An 18,555-nucleotide genomic window follows, 5' to 3' on the forward strand; every position below is an offset into this window, starting at 1 on the left:
CTAACTACTGAATGGACCCATGAGGATGTCTTTTGAACAGAACCACCCATTCTGAACCGGGTCCTATGTTACCTCGCTATCACCCCCCATACATGCCTGCTGTTTTACCCCGCAATTCTGTGCAGGGAAGCCAGCTTCACCGCCTCTTGTAGCAGCACTGCTCCATCAGCAAACGTTAGGTAGAACAGGGCTGATGTATTGAGTCACTAGACGAGTTTTACCCAACCTGTATTGGGGATAAAAAGGTCTGAGAACCACTGTTAGAGGGATGGGAATAGAGAGATGTTTGCTATATTGAAGTCCCGCAGGGTATCTGCCCCATTTGACTGAAATTCCTAGAATTTCTTGAAGCTTTTCCTGGTGGAAGACTTTATTTAAACTAAGTTATGCGAAACAACAGTTAAAACACTACTTAGTAAGCGGACTTAACAGGCATAAATCTTAAGTTTCCTGCTGATATCAGCTACACAACCCAGTCAGCTCTATATTAAAAAAACCAGCAGCATAGTTTCAACAGTGAAGAAGCTAATTCATTCAGGGGAATAAAATCCTCGCCATTTTGGTATTCATGAGATTAAGCCATGTATTAAAGCTCCCACAAACAAGACAGATAATGGAATAAAGCAAGTATTTTCTGTCGTAACTGCTTTCAATAGTGTTTTATTTATAGTGGAGAAAGACAAAAATCTTCATTGTCCAGTAAGGTGGGAAAACTAAAGTAAGAGCCCCTAACAAGAAAACACCTGTTGAAATTGCTAAAACAGCATGTAATTTTTCCCTAAATGAGCTCATTAACTAATTCCTTGACTGCTGTTTCTTCTGTCTCCCTCCCCAAATTGATGTCCATTTTCTAAAATTGATATTTCTACTTCCCTATGTTGGAAATAAGTGCAGGGCAGTAAATCTCTTATCAATGTATGTTTTCAAGTTGGTGTCACGTGAGGCAGCCATGTCGCAACAGAGGGCTCCTGACAAGGAGAGGACAGATTGGAACCATTCCTAAAAAAAAAAATCACTGTAGGGAAGAGTCTGGAATCCAATACATGGAACAGACTCATTTAGTTCAGGCCTCTTATTGCCTTTACCAGTTTTACTGGATCACTTGTAACTGAAAGTTCATATGCTTACAACCAAACACCCATTTTACCAAAATTAGACAAGGTTAGTTTTCATGTGCCTCTCAAGGCACCTAATATACAGTTAAACTGGTTAACCGAAGAGTGACTATGGCACGCAATATGAAAGTAACTTGACGGAGTTAATGCTTTTGGCAGAGCACAGAAAACATCTGTTGCTGCTACCTACATGAACACTAATTCTGGCCTCAGGATACAAGCCAAATATAAAATGAAATGTATCCTTGTGAGAGGGTACCCTAGCTAGTTTAAGCCACTTAGACCGACAGCATGGTTTAAAAAAAAAAAAAGTGTTCAACTTGTTTGCCTTAGTAACAACAACATTGCCAACACAGCAACCACCATAATTTGAAGGCTATTAACAGCTTTTCTTTAAAAACTTCATGTTCATTACTCCTTTGAAGCTTAATATCGAAGCTTGTTTCCTTACCAGCTTGAGCTGCATCAGTGTTGTATATAGTTGCCCCCAACTGCTGTATTACTAGCCTAAGTTTTTATTTCTGACAGCAGTAAGTCAGCGGAGAGATGACCACACAGCCTTCACAATGCACAGTACATTTACTTTAGGACAAAAGTATTAGCGGAATCATAATACAACAGTCTTCACTTGATTAAGCTTACCAGGTGTCCCCTACAACCTCTCTTATGGAGACCCTGGCTGACCTCTAGCCTCTCTCATTCAGTCAGGCACATCTGCCCCCTCCCCATGGTGCTCTGCACCTCCATTCAGCCACTCTCTCCCCCCTCCTCATGTGCCCCTGCATCCTCCATCGCCTCCCTGTCCCCATGTGGCTCTGCGACACCTCTCCCATTCAGCTCCTACCCCAGCCTGTGACCCACCAGCAGTCCCATGTGCCCCATGCTATCCGTACCTCCCCTATCCTGTGCCTCCTGACCTAACCGCATCCAGTCCTTCAAACCTCTCAGCAAAACTTGCCCTCTTGGTTAATAGTTCATGTCAGACTGTTGGATCAAAATGAACACCCTTCAGACAGTTCAGGCTGATTGACACTTTATACAATTTTGCGGTCTTTGTTGCACAGCCTCCTGAAACAGTGGTTAGCCTGCTAGGTCATCTTCAGTCCACGCATTGTGCTTTTCCGGGACAATGGGTAAACATCCTCCCCATAAAAAGACAAAAATGGGGGAATATAGTAGGAAGAGAGCCTGAAATACAAGCCCTTGCATCAGAGGCCTGAGCTAAAGTAGTGGGCAAGCTTTGCTGATATAAAGCAAAGTTAGCAAAAGTCAGGCTGTGAGAAAATGTCAGGCTCTCTTCCTACTACACACACACACACTTAAAGCTGTGTTTTAGACTCGCTTATAGGAAGATACTTCTGCGGAAATTTTACATCACTGTGCACATGCATAATTCATGTGCCATGCAGAATTCCACCCCCCCCGCCCCAACACACAGAAAATACATTCCACCGACTTACTCCCTTTGCCCACCAGGGGCCGCTATGGTTCCAGAACAGAGGGCAGCCACTCCCAGGCAGGAGCAGCCCCATCTACAGATAGGGAAGAGAAAGAAGCTGCCTTCCTCACAGCACCCTGCCCATGGGGTTAGGTCAGGAGGCATGGGATAGGGGAGGTACGGATAGCATGGGGCACATGGGACTGCTGGTGGGTCACAGACTGGGGTAAGGGCTGAATGGGAGTGGTGTCGCAGAGCCACATGGGGACAGGGAGGCGGTGGAGGATGCCGGGCCACATGAGGAGGGGGGAGAGAGTGGCTGAATGGAGGTGCAGAGCACCATGGGGACGGGGCAGATGTGCCTGACTGAATGAGAGAGGCTAGAGGTCAGCCAGAGTCCGCATGGTGGAGGCTCTATAACAATTCCACTCCATCCAAAAAAACCTGTTCCATACTTCTCCCATCCACACCCAACCATCCTCCAAGTTCATACCCAGGCTCCCTCCCAGCAATTACTCCCCTCTCCCTCAGCTCCTCCGTTACCCCAACTTCTCCAAGCTTTTGGTGTCAAAAAACGTTTCCTGAATCTTTTTTGTTGTCTGTATTGTTACAGACATAGTTGCTGATAGGTATTTTGAAATAAATTAACAAAATAATTGAAACTGGTGTGATTACATTGTGTTTTGACAAATAAAATATGCAGAATTTTAAAATATCGTGCACAGAATTTTTAAGTTTTTGTTGCAGAATTCCCCCAATAGTAAGGAGGAACATGTGCAAACAAACACTACCTGCTGCTAGAGAGCCTGAACAATGTCTGTTTTGCTTTAGTTATAAGTAAGGCTCCATGTTTGTCATGGAGGTCACTGATTCCGTGACTTTGTGATCTCCAGGACTTCTGCAGCAGTCTGGTGTGGCTGGTCCAGGAGCTGCCTGATCAGCCCCCTGGCCAGTCGCACTGGCTGCTGCGGGGGCAGTCTCAGGTCTCCTGCAGCACAAGGTAGTTTTTTTTGGAGGGAGGGGCCTCAGGGCTGGGGTGCAGGGTGGTGCTTACCTGGGGGGAGCTCCCTGGAAGGGCAACAGGAACTCTGGTCCGTCAGCTCCTAGCTCCATGTGCTACCTCCGACCGCAGGCACCGCCCCTGCATCTCCAATTGGCCACAGTTCCCAGCCAATGAGCTGCAGAACCAGGGCTTGGGATGGAGTGGAGGCAGCACATGGAGCTAGGTAAGGAGCCTGCCCCAGCCCCCTGAGGGCTGTGCCCACCGCCAGCGCCCTCCTCCCAAGGTTTAGGCAGGGGTATATAGTAAATGTCATGGACAGGTCACGGGCCGTTATGAGCAGTAAACAAAAATTAACAGCCCGTGACCTGTCCATAACATTTACCATAAACACCCATGACTAAAACATAGCCTAAGTTATAAGTAGTAGGTTTTGGGGTGGTTTTTTTTTTTTTTTTTTAATTGTTTAAATTGTAGGCCTTCCTTCTCTAGATTAGGGTCCAAGATTGATTTTGTGGCCTATTCAACATTTTAGAGGACATTTGCAATATTAGAGCAAGGCATTTCTAGTTAAGAGCAAGATCTGGACTTTCAAATATAGGCCTCAAAGAATGAACTACAGTGTCTGGGTGTTAAAGGCAGCATATTTCACTTTGACCAGAAATAAATGGACATGAATCTCAACACCTTTAACAGTCATAGCATTGACCTTTAAAGCACAGGAACGTGCACATGTGCCACACTGACTAGAAAAACCATAGAGAGTTTACAGAAACGGTTACAGTTGAATGCATGTGGAAGTATATCCTTAATGTAGCAGTTATACTGGCATCCAGTACAGAGGGGCTGAACACAGTCTCAAAAGCGTCTTGAATAAACAATTAGCTATGGTACAGAGTAACCTCAAGCTTTTGTAAGGCAGAGAGAGTTTTTCAGCATCATGAGTTGACATCCCTCAATTCAACAAGCCAATCAGGGCAAGAAGCTGAAGTGACAGTCAGTCCACTATTCTCTGCTGATTTCTGGAAAACGTTGATAGCTGAAACATTAGATTAAGTAGGCAAATACCAGAGAGTTGGATACAGTTACAGAAGCAAAGTGTTGCTTTAAAACAATACATCTGTTTTTCCAGTGGGCTAAATTACAGCATTGCTATTTCATTCCACATCAAAAACCATTAACTTAACAATGCAGAAAACCCAATGTAATTTCTAGTCAGAGGGACTCAAATTTGCTACTCACTGATAGGAATCATGCAGCTTTGAGTACTCCTAGTTCCCTCTACCACCCCCACCAACAAGCTAAATCCACAGTATGGCATGGCAAGATAAGCATTTCACAGATCTTTATGCATCACTCAGGGTTTTGGAAAAATCCAGAAGATCTAAGCAGATGTGGTGATAAACTTCAGCCCATAGATGTCAAGAGAAATTGCTACCTCAAAATTTTACTCCTCCCAAGAGAGAAACTTAACAGAACTTGCTCTTGAGTCTGCCAGCACACCCCAAGCAGTACTACATTGACAACGGGGTATGTCTTCACTGTAGAATTAAATCACAAACTCCTCTTAAATTAGCCTGGTCACACTGCAAAACACTTGACTATAGAGTGGTTGTGTTAGCAACTGATAATTTGTGCTAACTCGAGCTACAGCCTTTACCTGACAAGCCAACCAATTCCAGTTAAAAAGCACCACACAAGTCAAAGCGTTTGCCTGTGGGGTCAGGACTCAAGTCGGGGCAACATTCTAGTTAACTTTGCAAGGACACCCCATGGAACCAAGGCCCTCAGCAAGAGGCTCCATCTCAGTGTTTGGATCCAAATCTCACCCAGAGGAGTGCCCATTTAGGAGCACAATAGGTTTTATCAGTGGTGAAGAAGGTCCTGCAAAGTCAACTTGGAGGATCCACTGAAGGTGCAGTGGGTTCAGCGCACTCCATGCCTCATGCATTCCTTATCAGTTTTACTCCGCTTGCCTGGTAAGGGACTATTTTGCTAGCCTTTTATTTTAGTTGCAGGAATTATCTAGGCCTCTGAAGAGCAAGATGGCGATTTCAAACATCTACTGATGATGGAGGCTCTTCAGATTCCCTAAGTCTATATTGTGTTGTGACAATCAGGGTCCAGACACCATAGGGTAAGAACCCCCAAGAATAAGCAATTCAATCAACTGATAATATTCAATACTATTGTACTATAGTAAAGTGTGGAGTAAGATCTTTATGAAAGCCAGTGACAGGTGATTAATACAATTGATAAATGGATACTTACTGTTTCATGCTTTGGAGTATAACCAAACAAAGGGAGAAACAGGTTCTCTCCCAGACAGGAGGGAAGGTAGCTATTTCCGCATCTCTAATGGGAATTGGGTATTGTGAAACCAAAGCAATGGAAGCCCCATTTTACATGGGTCAATGAGAGATAGGGTGTCAACAAGCAAAAGAAAAACACTGAGTAATCCAGACTCTGGAGACAAAACAGTGACTTTTGGGAAATAAGCAGAAGCAAAGAGCCATCTTAGAATCCATCACTTAGGGGACAAAAGGATCACCACTCTCTGATTCTGAGAAACTGATCCTCCTGCCTGAACTGTTAGAGATGCAGCTGGTTAATCAAAGATTGTAACTTGCTAAAGTTAAGTTTTACAGCTTTTCTACACTTAACATGCTGCAGTGGAGCCACTGTAGCACTTTAGTGAAGTTACTACCTATGCTGATGGGAAGGGTTCTCCCATTGGCACAGGTACTCTACCTCCCTGAAGGGTGATAATTCTCCTGTCGACCTAGAGCTACCTACACTGGGGTTAGGTCAGTTTAACTGCATCCCGGGAAGCGGGGTGGGGGAGGATGGATTTTTTTCACACCCGGGCAGCAGTTATAATGACCTAATTTTGTAGTGTAGACCAGGCCTTAGTCACTAAAAAGCATGTTATTTTTGTTTTAGTGGTAAGCATACCTATTCTTTTCCCCTCTTGCTTAATATCACTTGAATCTTAGTTATAGTATAAGCCATGGCAGTGCTGTTCTATTAAAGTAAGGTGTGCATCCTCAGTTGAGGCAACAGGCTGCAGTTTCTTCAGAAAGAGCAGATCTGGTTAATGCCTGTGAGTGTCCAATGAGGGACTAGACACTACAGAAGGATACCTCTGGGGAACTGGAACACTGAATGTTGCCTGCAAGACAAGCGCATCTGGAGGAGTCTGCTGGTGAAGCAGACAGACTGGTATGGCATGGACCTGTCACACAGTTTAAGCTCCTGCAGAGTTCACTCTTGCCTCTCTGCCTTAGCAACAGTGACTTATGGTTTTGGGCTCCCTGAGGAGGGCACCACCAGTCTAGTACTAACTTAGGAGATCTGCTTATTGAAGTTGTGCCCAGTTTAAGCTACACAAGTCCCATCTCATCTGCTTAGTCACAACTGGAACAGATGATCCAGCACAATTAACTAGAATCTTTGATCTGTCTCAAAATATCAGGAGCCATGGATATTCATAAAAGTCAAGAAATCCTTCAAGTAAAAACATCAGCTTTAAAGACAGACCAGTTACTCACTGAGGGCAACTATTAAGAGACTTCTATTTAAAAGATGAATTGTTAGAAAGTGAACACACTGTTGCACTTAAGGAAAGGAGCATCTATGCATTACTGTTATAGTATTAGTTAGTACATGTTGCCTCATTTCTATTCAAGGCAGTAAAAACTTGAAACATACAGTTGGGGAAAAAAATAAAAGGTCATACCTTTATTCAAGAGATTACTGATGTTCAAAATAAAGAGGTGTAAAACAGGAGTTGCTAAGCAATGCAAACCAAGAAGCTAAAAGTTACAAGGAAAATTTTAATATACATTTTTATAATAGCACCAAAGTTATTTGAGCGTCTCATGAAGTAATGCCCAATTACGAAGTTATTCCCTATTCCCATACACACTTCACCATATTGGATTTCAAAGGAAGAATTTAAGAAGGATATAGAATCATAGAATATCAGAGTTGGGAGGGACCTCAGGAGGTCATCTAGTCCAACCCCCTGCTCAAAGCAGGATCAATCCCCAGACAGATTTTTGCCCCAGATCCCTAAGTGGTCCCCTCAAGTATTGAACTCACAACCCTGGGTTTAGCAGGCCAATGCTCAAACCCCTGAGCTATCCCTCCCCCTGGGATGATGTCCTACAGCTGCAGCCTAGATGTGTCTGAATCATCATCCTTCATTGTTTCTTATCATTGAAGTCTTCTGGCCTCTTGAATGAGCCAGAAAGCATAGATGATGATGGTCTCATGTGAAGTGGAGGATCTTTAGCATAAAAGTGAATACGTCCCTAAAGAAAAGGACAAACGTCAGGTCCACCATAAGGCCAACAGGCACCACTCAACCTTGACAAAGAAGCACTAAATTATCTTTCATTTCAATACCGGTCTTCTTCTGGCTTGCACCCTCCTTTCCAGAAACCCCAACTTCTGCTCCATAACATAATTTGGCAGGCCTTTGACTTGACATGTTACTTCAAGAGCCTTGGTGCATTCTGCATAGCTGCCCCGCCACCATTTGGGAATGATTTGATTAGTTCTCTGATGGCATGGGCTGAAATCATGTAATGACTGCTAAAGGTTATTTAGTAGGAATACATAGTACGTTTCCATTCCATTAAAAAGGCTGTGAAACATTTATTTCAGGAAAAAATGAAAGTGGATTTTCAGTGCGTTTCTGTAGGGAATCTGCACAAACAATGTATTTGTCTAAAAACCTGGTGGGATGGGGAGAAGAGGAACTGAAGGAGCAATTAGTGATTGCAGAAAGGTTGAAGTCAACTACAGTGATGTTTTGATAGTTCATGATTCCTCCTACTCCTATTATGAGGGTTTGCTTTGCTACAATCTAGGATCCTCTACCAAGTGGGCATCTGACAACATGCAAGACTGGCTAGTTCATCTCATTGTTTGGCCATCACTGCTTCTCAGACTAACTATAGTAAGTGTGAAAGTTGCTGATCAATACTGTGGACAGGTGACCAGTGTTCATCTGACCAAGTGAAGAAAAACAGTTTTCTTCAGATTCATTATCATAGGTACTATTGAAAGTTGGTTTACTGCAGCAGGAAAGCAGAATAGTTAGAATCGAAGACATTTGATGACAATCACCAAAACACCACTAAAAATGACAATTTAAATCGTTGTTCCAGACCTTCCAGAAACTTTGCTTCTGAATGGCATTCTTGCCACTCTGATCATCTGACATGCAAAGACATATCAGAGATCAATTGATAATTTGCCACTAAAAAGAAAGGTGTAAGATTTGAACTTCATAGGTTAAAAAATTTTATACTATCAATTTCAGTGTAGCACAAACTGAGCAGTTGAAAGAAATATACTTCACTCTGGTTACACCCCTTCAGACAGATCTAAACAGGTCCACTGCAAGATGCTGCTAGAGAAGAAACAACCACCACCACTGGCAGCAGTGTAGGTTCGTTGGCCATATGTCCACTAGGAAAATCTTGATAAAAAGATACAAGCATGCACACTAAGAAAGATGCATTCCTACCTACTGCTATCTACCTGAGAAGAAAACAGAAGTTGCTGCATTCATTTAAGAAAAAAGTGAAAGCGATCAGCAATTCAGGTGTAATCGTTGTAGAGTTCTGACATGGTTGTCAACATGCTATTTGAACTTAAATATGCACCAAGCTCTATTCCAGAGACAACCCTCACTCATATCGGCAACATTCCTAATACAAAAGGTCTCTGCCTCCTCTACGTGCATAATTTTATAGAATAGGAACTGAAGTTATTGGACCACACAGCCCTTAACTTCAGCTGTGAACCCTGTCACAATGGATGCATGTGTGTGGTCCCAATAGACACAGCTTTTTTTAGAAGGTTTCTGAAGCTCAAGTCTTGGGCCCAGAGTGTCCTAGATGCCAAGGCACACACTTCCCACCTACTCTTAGGAAAAGGCAGATTTTAATATTGAAGGAACTCCTTGTGCCAGATGGGTACACCACAAAAAGCAAATACCACCTAGCAGCATTTTTTTCCCCCATGCTAACCAATGCTTTGGCATATGGAGGTTCCAGAACCTGCACCCCTTTCCCAGGTCCTCTTTCTTGAGGTAGAACTGGAATGGGCTACAGAAAGGCTGGTACATGTTTTGGTGCTACCAGTGCTGGGTTCACTAACTTTGGTATCTTCAGAACTGGCTGTTAATCCGAAGGCAGATCAAGGGTCCTGGACTGCAAGGTCTCCATCACAAGCATGTCCTAATGGTATGGATCCCAAGGTGTTGGTGCTCAGACCTAAGCCCCGGTCAGGGCAGCAAGCCCCGCTGAAGCAAGTTAGACAGCTCCAAGTAGAGGGGCTCAAAACCCTGCTTAGACCAGGTCTTTCAAATCTAGGTCAGCCTTAGTACTCCCAGTGCCAAGGTCAAGCTAGTTTAACTACACAGTAGGTTAAATTATTTCTGTTATCTAACTCACCCACTACTAAGTGGGCAGGGGAGGATAGTCGGGGAGAAACACAAGTAAGCTCTTCAGGCATGAAAAGAAAAGCTCCCTACATCTGTGGCTAAATGCACAAAGGAAACATGTAACATGAAACTACAGATCCATGGCAACTAGGGACAGAAATATTGTTTTTAAAAGTTAACCATTTAAATGATTAAAATTATATCGTTTAACCGGTTAACCACTGGGGCCAGGGCCACTCTGGCCAAGGGGCGCACCAGGGACTGGGGCCGTTCTGGCTGACGCAGCTGAAGTTAATGGTTAGGGTGGGGGGGTTAACCGGTAAGACTAATGTGTACCAGTTAACTGTTTATTATTTTACATCCCTAATGGCAACCTCTACTCCAAGTTTCTCCGCACAAGAGAAGGGTTCTTGCTGCGCCAGGCTCTTCTTTCCCCCACCCTGAACAAAAGCCATCCAGTGGGTTTTTAATAGGGTTTACTAGATTCTCCTTTAGTTTGCCACTTAAGTTTATTGAAAGCTTGATCATTCATAAATATTAGCCTCTAATTTCAAGTAACAGCTACTCTAAAAAACACTGAGGTGATGAGCCCAAGCTCCTCATTATGCCTATTACAAAACAACCCTAAAATTGCTTTCAAGCCTGGAGCAAGGGTGTCAAACTTACAGCCTACATGAGATTTGAAATATCCAGAATCTGAGGTTTTTGTTTTTCAAATAGAATCCTAACCCTCATGGCTGCTTAGAGCCTTCAAGAGGTGAACTGAGTATAACAGTGATATTTGACAAGGTCTGTAGACAGCCTGAAACACCTCAGAGCTGTGAGCTCCCTGCCCCGCTGAATGATGTTTACTATTTAATTTAAATGGAGGGAATGGAGATAGGGCAGGTTGGAACTGCTGCAGGGAGGGAAACAAGAGAACAGGAGATACTCAAAGATATCAAAAAAGGGGGATAAAAGGATGAAAAAGGAAATAGCAGTGGGCCTAAAGAGAAGCATGTTATCCTCATAACAAAAGGCACCGAACTAATCAGACAGTTACTAAATAAAGGCCATATTCTCTACCATCAATCTCTCTGAAAGCCTCCTACAGAAATCAGTGGGCATTCCACTGTGCCTTCTGGAGAGTATGCAAGTCTTGAATTTGTATCTTGGGCCATGGACCATAACAAAACAGAATTTATCCCTCTCCTCTGGATGAATTTGATACCCCTGACATAAAGAGCATGAGGAATTAAAGGAGTCATTAGCAATTGGAGAGATGAGATTGTCTAGAATCAACAGAATTCAGAGTAACAGAGGGTCCTGTGGCACCTTTGAGCCTAACAGAAGTATTGGGAGCATAAGCTTTCGTGGGTAAGATCCTCACTTCTTCAGATGACTTGCATCTGAAGAAGTGAGGTTCTTACCCACGAAAGCTTATGCTCCCAATACTTCTGTTAGGCTCAAAGGTGCCACGGGACCCTCTGTTGCTTTTTACAGATACAGACTAACACGGCTACCCCTCTGATACAGAATTCAGAGTGGCAGGCTTTTAAGGGTTTGTCTACTACACAGGAACTATGGCATCATAACATGTGGAGTTATTTTATAACAAGAGTCTTTACTCTGGGATTTATGTCAGTATAGCTACAAAGTGATATACTTACTAGCAGTCATATTGGTAAAGTTTCCTTATGGACCAACATTAAGAGCCACTCCTTCCCATGCAGCTCAGTGTCATTTGAGTATGGTTAGCAAATGTGGATTTGTTTGCCTGAAACTAAGAGGTGGAGGCTGAACGAGCACATTAGTATGAAAGGGCAGTATGAAGGTCAGTAAGCCTCAAACTGGGGACATGTGTTCCAATGGTATTTAAATTTCCATAGCCTAGGAACAATTGTTTCCCAAAATTCATAGCAATCTCCATATGAAACTGCTCAACTACAATCGAAACGAAGTCACCACAGGTTCTTTCCCTCACCCCAGTTCTTCCCGGGGCTCTTCCCTCACAAGTGCTTAGAAACCACAATGATGGGCATAAGAAACCTAAGAGAGAAAAAATCATTATGCTACTTTGGTTTTGATACCTAGGATTCATTTTGTCTAGATACAAATTCTGACCAAAGTTTAACTTGACACCAAAGAAGATGCTTCACAATTCTGGAATGGACCTTAAAGCAAGTTACTTCTTTAGTTTTCACTCGGTATCGTCTATGGAAAGACAAGTACTCCACATTCATAAAATACAGTTACTTCAAGAGTGCAGATTAAAGAATGGTGTTATGTGGAGTACAATGTTGTACACTGCCTAATGCTTTAGCTTTGGAACAATCAGTACTAGGATTTAGTTTTCATGGTGTAGTCTAACACATGTTTACCTCTATCTTCACTTAAACTGGAGATATAGTTTAAGATAAAAGGTTCAGTTTAGGAAACTTCCTTCACTACAAATAATGAAAATGCTTCCTTTAATGTTCTCTTCTTCCTCTGTGCATTAAGATCCATGATAAAAATATTTGTTAGTCTGGATAAAATTGAGAGGCACTCAGAAGGGAATATTTATGTTTGCTTGCATTGGCACCAAATAATTAAAATTAAGGGTTTTCCCCAGATCTAGTTTCTTTTTTATTGTTTATGTGCAGTTTGCTAATGCAAAATAAATAAAAATAAATAAATAAACCTGGTCAGTTTCATTAACAGGTTCTCATGCACCAGAATAACTGTTTCAGTTCAGTAGACATGTAAGCATAAATTGTGTGTGTTAAGTTTTGTGAAACACTGACATCCTTCCAAAATTGGCATGAAAACATATCCACCCAAACACAAGATCTACTTGCCCATGCTCATGATATAAACACAATGTTTTACTCCCTGAACCCACGCAGTTTTTCACCAAGTGCAAGCAGAATTTTCCAAGGTTGTTTTGGAACACTGCTTTCACTGACTGAACAAACGTGTCTGCACTGGGCTATTTTTTTGGTGGGAAAATAAAACTATTGCTGCCATTAGTTCAGCACCACCGGTAGTAGCAATGATGGAAGTGCTAACAGAAAGGCTCTAGAAAGCGGATTAAATTTTAAACATCTTTTTAATCTTGCTCTGAATAGGTCTACACTATATGATGGCTCACCACACCACTACCTCCACTTCATGTACACCAATCATGGGTATTACCAACAGAGCTGTTCCAATAGTAGCAATAGTGGGGAATTTGGGGAAACAATTAGACAAAACCAAAGTTACCAGGAGAGTTATAGTAAAGTCAAAATAGTGATCTCTGCACTAAAGAATACAGGACTGTTTAAAAAAAAAAAAAGTGTCCTTTAGGACAGATATTCACAGCCTACTTTAAATAAGTCCCAAAGCTTTTGAAGACAGATTCCCTGCTCTATTCAGGGAGGTTATGATGACTTAGGGATTCTGCAGGAGAGCTTATTTATAGCACCTCTGGCCATGGTAAAGTCATTCACATATACACAAAAGTTCAACTAATGTTTTGAGAATGAACTAGATTGTTGCTTTTAGCAATGACTACAAAGCACTCAAAATATACCAAATTATAGTCAGTTAGCTAGTGGCAACCATGTTTCCTCCACTCTTAAATATGATAAGACTCTGATATAATTTAAGTAGAAGTAGGTAAATAAGCTATAGTTCACCTTACTAAACCGATACAAACTGGGAATGCACTTGTTACTTCCTTATTGCACCATGTCAAAGGCTGCATCTGCACATAGCTTTGCTGAAAGTCTCCCACCATTGCTGCAGAACTGGTACAGCACCTCTCTTGCTACCAGCAGAAGTTCTCACATAGAGGCCGACAGCATCATAACCACCGTGTCATACAGATCTGTCAAAAACTTGAGGGCTCTACACCAGTGGGGCTGCACCAGTGTTATACCAATGAAGGTGATTTTCAGAGGATCTTTAGTGCAGGCAAGGCCTACAAGCTACAATGAAAGTGTTAGTGTGTGATAATCCATTTTCAGATTGATTGCTCAGCCATTTTACATGTTAACACAATTCACCCTTCAGAGTAGTGCTTGAGCAAGTGCAAGAGGACCAATGTTTTAATGCACCTTAGGTTTTTCCATAATATGGGTGGGTCACATCTTAAGGAGTCGCATGGTCCACTCCTACTCTATTTGCATTCATTCAGAATGCAGCCCTTTCACGATTTCATAACAGTCAAGCAGTAAATAAAATAGTTTTAGATGAAAATGCATTTTCAGCCATCTTTACACAATTTAGCAGTCAGAAGCCAGCACTATGTAACCAGACAGGTTTTCACAATCCATTAGCAACTATTCTACAGACCAATTTGAGAATCTCACAGAGTCATAAAACCTGGATTATCAGTTCATATTAGCTTCGAGACCACGCACCAATTAATTGGAGCCGGATTTTGTTCTAAAAATCACCATTTTACGCATTCCAGGAGCACAAAGTAGATACATAGTGTAGGATTCTCAGAAGCACCCAAGTGAAAGAAACACAGGTCCCATTAACTTCCAATGGGATTTGTGCTTCTCAGTCTACACAAACACAATGTTCTAGTGTCTATGGACAGGATTTTCAAGCTGTACCTAAGTCACTCCAGGCATGCTTAAAAATCCCATCTGTGGACTCTAGAACATAGCTATGGTGTAGACCAGGGTGGGCAAACTTTTTGGCCTGAGGGCCACATCTGGGTATGGAAATTGTATCATGGGCCATGAATGCTCACAAAATTGGGGGTTGGGGTGCAGGAGGGCTCCAGCTGGGGATGCAGGCTCTGGGGTGGGGCTGCAGGGTTGGGAGTGCAGGAGGGTGCTCTGGGCTGGAACCGAGGGGTTCAGAGGGCGGGAGGGGGATCAGGGCTGGGGCACAGGATAGGGTCAGGGTGCAGGCTCTGGGCAGTGCTTACCTCAAGCAGCTCCCACAAACAGTGGCATGTCCCCTCTCTGGCTCCTACATGGAGGTGTGGCCAGGCAGGTCTGTGTACTACCTTGTCTGCAGGCGCCACCCCTGCAACTCCCATTGGCTGCGGTTCCCAGCCAGTGGGAGATACGGGGGTAGCGCTTAGGGCAGGAGCAGCGTGCAGAGCCCCCTGGCTGTCCCTATGTGTAGGAGCCGGGGGGGGGGAGAAGGGGAGGGGGGAGAAGACATGCCCCTGCTTCTGGGAACCGTGCGGAGTGGAGCAAGATCCTGACCCTGTTCCCCAGCTGAAGCAGGACAAGCCCCCGGACCCCACTTCCTGGTGGGAGCTCGAGGGCCAGATTAAAACGTCCGAGGGCTGGATGTGGCCCCCGGGCAGTAGTCTGCCTATCCCTGGTGTAGACAGAGAAGCACAAGAGCACACAACACCTCAAAACTGACTGACAGACAATTTGCTTCCAAGGATAAACTTTTGCCTATATTCAAGCTACTCATAAGGCTCCAACCAGTTTACAATCTCATGTATAGATGTCTGAACATTGTGTTATTAATGCATATTCTCTGTGGCATGGCTAGGGCAGTATCACCACTACATATCACCAATTCCTTAAATTGAACGTTAAAGGGCTTGAACTTGAAACACAGACTAAACAAAACTCCACTTCCCACCACCAGGGAAAGCGACCAATGCTTAGTCTAATGTAAACTCAGACAAATGCACATTAAGTGACAAATATGGGTTAAGTAATTAAATTATGGCCCTTGTAATGAAATAAAACACAGCGTTGAACAATTCTACTTTCCTTGGATGAGGTGTTATGAAGGTTAGAGTGGGAACATGGGCTATACAAATAAAGCAGCTAAGAGCTCCAGTCCAAGACAATTGAGTTGCTGCCTAATCACCATGTACGTCTCAATGATCCCTAGCTACTTAGGAGTCTTAAATACCAAATATACCTTCCTAAATTACACAAACTTCAGTGATTAAGAAAGCACCATTTCTTGTAGGACTTTTAGGGCCACATTTGAGCTTTGATTAGAGCTATAGCAGACTGAACAGTGGCTCCTAACTACACTTATATCTACCACTATTGATACTTCGTGTTTGTAGGACTAGTACTATATGTTCCCTTGCACTAGAAGAGCAGCAGTGCTGTCAGTCATTCAAGTCCGCACACGAAGCCCCACAGAGCTTAATCCAATCCAAACACCAGTCTCATTTCCAAGACTGAACTTCTGCTGCATGTGGTATACATCTGTACACCCTGCCTGCAAGTAAGCACTGGCAGATACAGTGGCGGTCCTGTTAAGTTGGTACAGTTGACCAAAGAGGTTAGAAATCCCTGCACTGGAGGGTCAGGCATCCAGCCCAAGACAGTACATGCAGATGATAATCAGGAAAAATAAATAAATAAAAAAGATCTAGAGAAACAACCTGGTTAATGGGAAAGGGTCTTGAGGTCAAGAGCACAGGGAGATGGGAGTGAAGATCTCAGAACACACCCTTTTTCCTTAACAATGGACATGAAAGCCATTTTGAAAGAGGGTTTGCACTCTCAAATATAGGCGATAGGGTTATTCCTGAGGGAATTCCGTACCAATTAAAAATTCTGCAAACTTTGTCAAAGCAGCACAATAAAACCACATCAGTTTCAATTATTTTGGTAATTTATTTCAAAATACCTGTCAGAAATGCGGTCTGTAACAATTCAGACAACAATAGATTGAGGAAATGTCGCCCCGCCATGGCCAGGGCTGAAATTCATCATTTCCACCAAAGGAGCATTTTGGTGGAAATCACAAATTTATTGGGGGAAAAAAAAAAAAAAAAAAAAAAAAAACAGAATTCTGCAGGAAAAAAAACATTAATTCTGTGCAAATTCTACATTGCGCAGTGGCACAGAATTCTCCCAGAAGTAATGTGCTGAAAGAACTTTGAGGGGGCTCACCCACTAACAACAGAGTGAGGGTGGCATCATAGAGAAACAGTGGGTCCCCCATAATTCACCTGGTCTTACCAGCCACTAGTGGAGATGATGTTGGGGATGAGAAAGGGAAAGTCAGGTTCCCGGGGGTAGGGAGATTCCCAAAGGTCGTTCACAGATGCTGGAAATGAAGCTGGCATTGGGATGCACATGAGGAAGTATAGGTCCAAATCTCTCTGGAATCACACTCCAGTGGTGGAGATTAACTAAAGATCTCACCCGAAGAGTGATGGCAGGAGATATAAGGGGCAATTCAATGGATAGTGGCATAAGATGTGTGTGGTTGGGGTGGCGGGGAGACATGATCAGGTCAACAGGGCAGGGTGCCTTGGGGATAGAAAGCTCCCCTCGGCGGCGATGAATGGGGGGGGGTCGGTGTCCCAGTCACTCCCCAAGAGTCGAGATAGGGTGGAGGTCGGTGCGGCGGGGCTCAGGCAGGCCCCACTCACACACCAAGGGTGGAGAAGACCGTGAGGGAGGAGGATGTCACCTCCCCCCCCATGGGGAAAATCAGGCTCCCAGGGTTGAGGATTAGGGAGAGGATCAGGCCCAGCAGGCAGGGCCCTGGTCGCTCACCGATGGAGGAGACAGGGGTCCCCAGCACTCACCCAGGGTGGGAGATGAGGGGAGGGAGAGATTCCCCCCGTCACTCACCCAGAGTGGGGACGGGGGGAGGGGTCACTCACCGATGGTGGGGGCAGGGGGGGTCCCCGGATATCACCGAGGGTGGGGATGGGGGGGGCGGACCCCGGTCACTCACGGATAGTGGGGACGGGGGGGGGCCCGGATATCACCCGGGGGGGGGGCGGTCACTCACCGATGGTGGGGACGGGGGGGAGGGGGGGGGGTCACTCACCGATGGTGGAGATGAAGGTGGTGTTGAAGGCATCGTCGGAGAAGCGGAAGAGCACGCAGGTCTTGCCGACCCCGGAGTCCCCGATCAGCAGCAGCTTGAAGAGCAGGTCGTACGTTTTCTTCGCCATGGGGCGCGCGGCCGCCGCCCGCTGCGGGCTCCCCCGTCCCTGCCCGGGCCGCTGTCGCTCAGGGGCCCCGCGGGCCTGTGCAGCAGGGAGCCGGGGCTACCCGGCAGGGCGGCGGCCCGGCGGCGGGTGGGGGAGGGGGCGGCCGGGGCGGCACAAAATGGCTTCCCTGGCGGGGCTGCCCCTGCCCTGCGCGGCGGGGGCCGGGCGCGCCTCTCGCTCTCGGGCGGCGACGGGGCCCGCGCTGCTCACGGGGACGCGGCTCCGGCGACAGCCCCTGGCCTCATTCCCTCCGCGCCCGGCTGCGGCGCCCGTTGACTCCCACTCCCAGGAAGGCGGCGGCGGCGGCGGCTCCCCTCAGTCTCCTCCGGCTGCGCGCGCCGCTCGTTAAACGCACAGGCCGCGAGGCGAGGGGCAGGGCGACGTGCGCGCCGCTGACGTCTGCGGGGCCGACGCAAAGGCAAGGCCGCGAAGGGGCGGGGCCCTAGGCTCGTGCTCGCCAGAGCCAGGGAAGAAAGCGGCGCGCGCCGCCGCGGGACACATAGGACGAGGTGACGCAAGCACTCTCTTTGTCGGCGTGGGAAGCGGGGCCGCGCGCGTTCGCGGAGGGACGGGGCGGAGCCTTGGGCGAGGCCGCCCTACCCCTGCTCCCCTCACCCTGCCCCTCCTCCGCCGCCG

General features: G+C 45.3%; 1 protein-coding gene across 1 annotated transcript in view; it reads right to left on the reverse strand.

Moving 5' to 3' along the window:
• RAB10 (RAB10, member RAS oncogene family) overlaps nucleotides 1–18,291 on the reverse strand; it is a 54,290-nt gene extending 35,999 nt beyond the window's left edge. The window contains exon 1 of the mRNA XM_054024186.1: nucleotides 17,754–18,291. Coding sequence (XP_053880161.1) covers nucleotides 17,754–17,880 — 127 coding nt within the window. The 5' untranslated portion in view covers nucleotides 17,881–18,291. The remainder of the gene's footprint in view (nucleotides 1–17,753) is intronic.
• Nucleotides 18,292–18,555: the final 264 nt, after the last annotated feature.

The sequence above is a fragment of the Malaclemys terrapin genome, chromosome 3 (assembly GCF_027887155.1).
Source record: "Malaclemys terrapin pileata isolate rMalTer1 chromosome 3, rMalTer1.hap1, whole genome shotgun sequence".
Lineage (NCBI taxonomy): Eukaryota > Metazoa > Chordata > Testudines > Emydidae > Malaclemys > Malaclemys terrapin.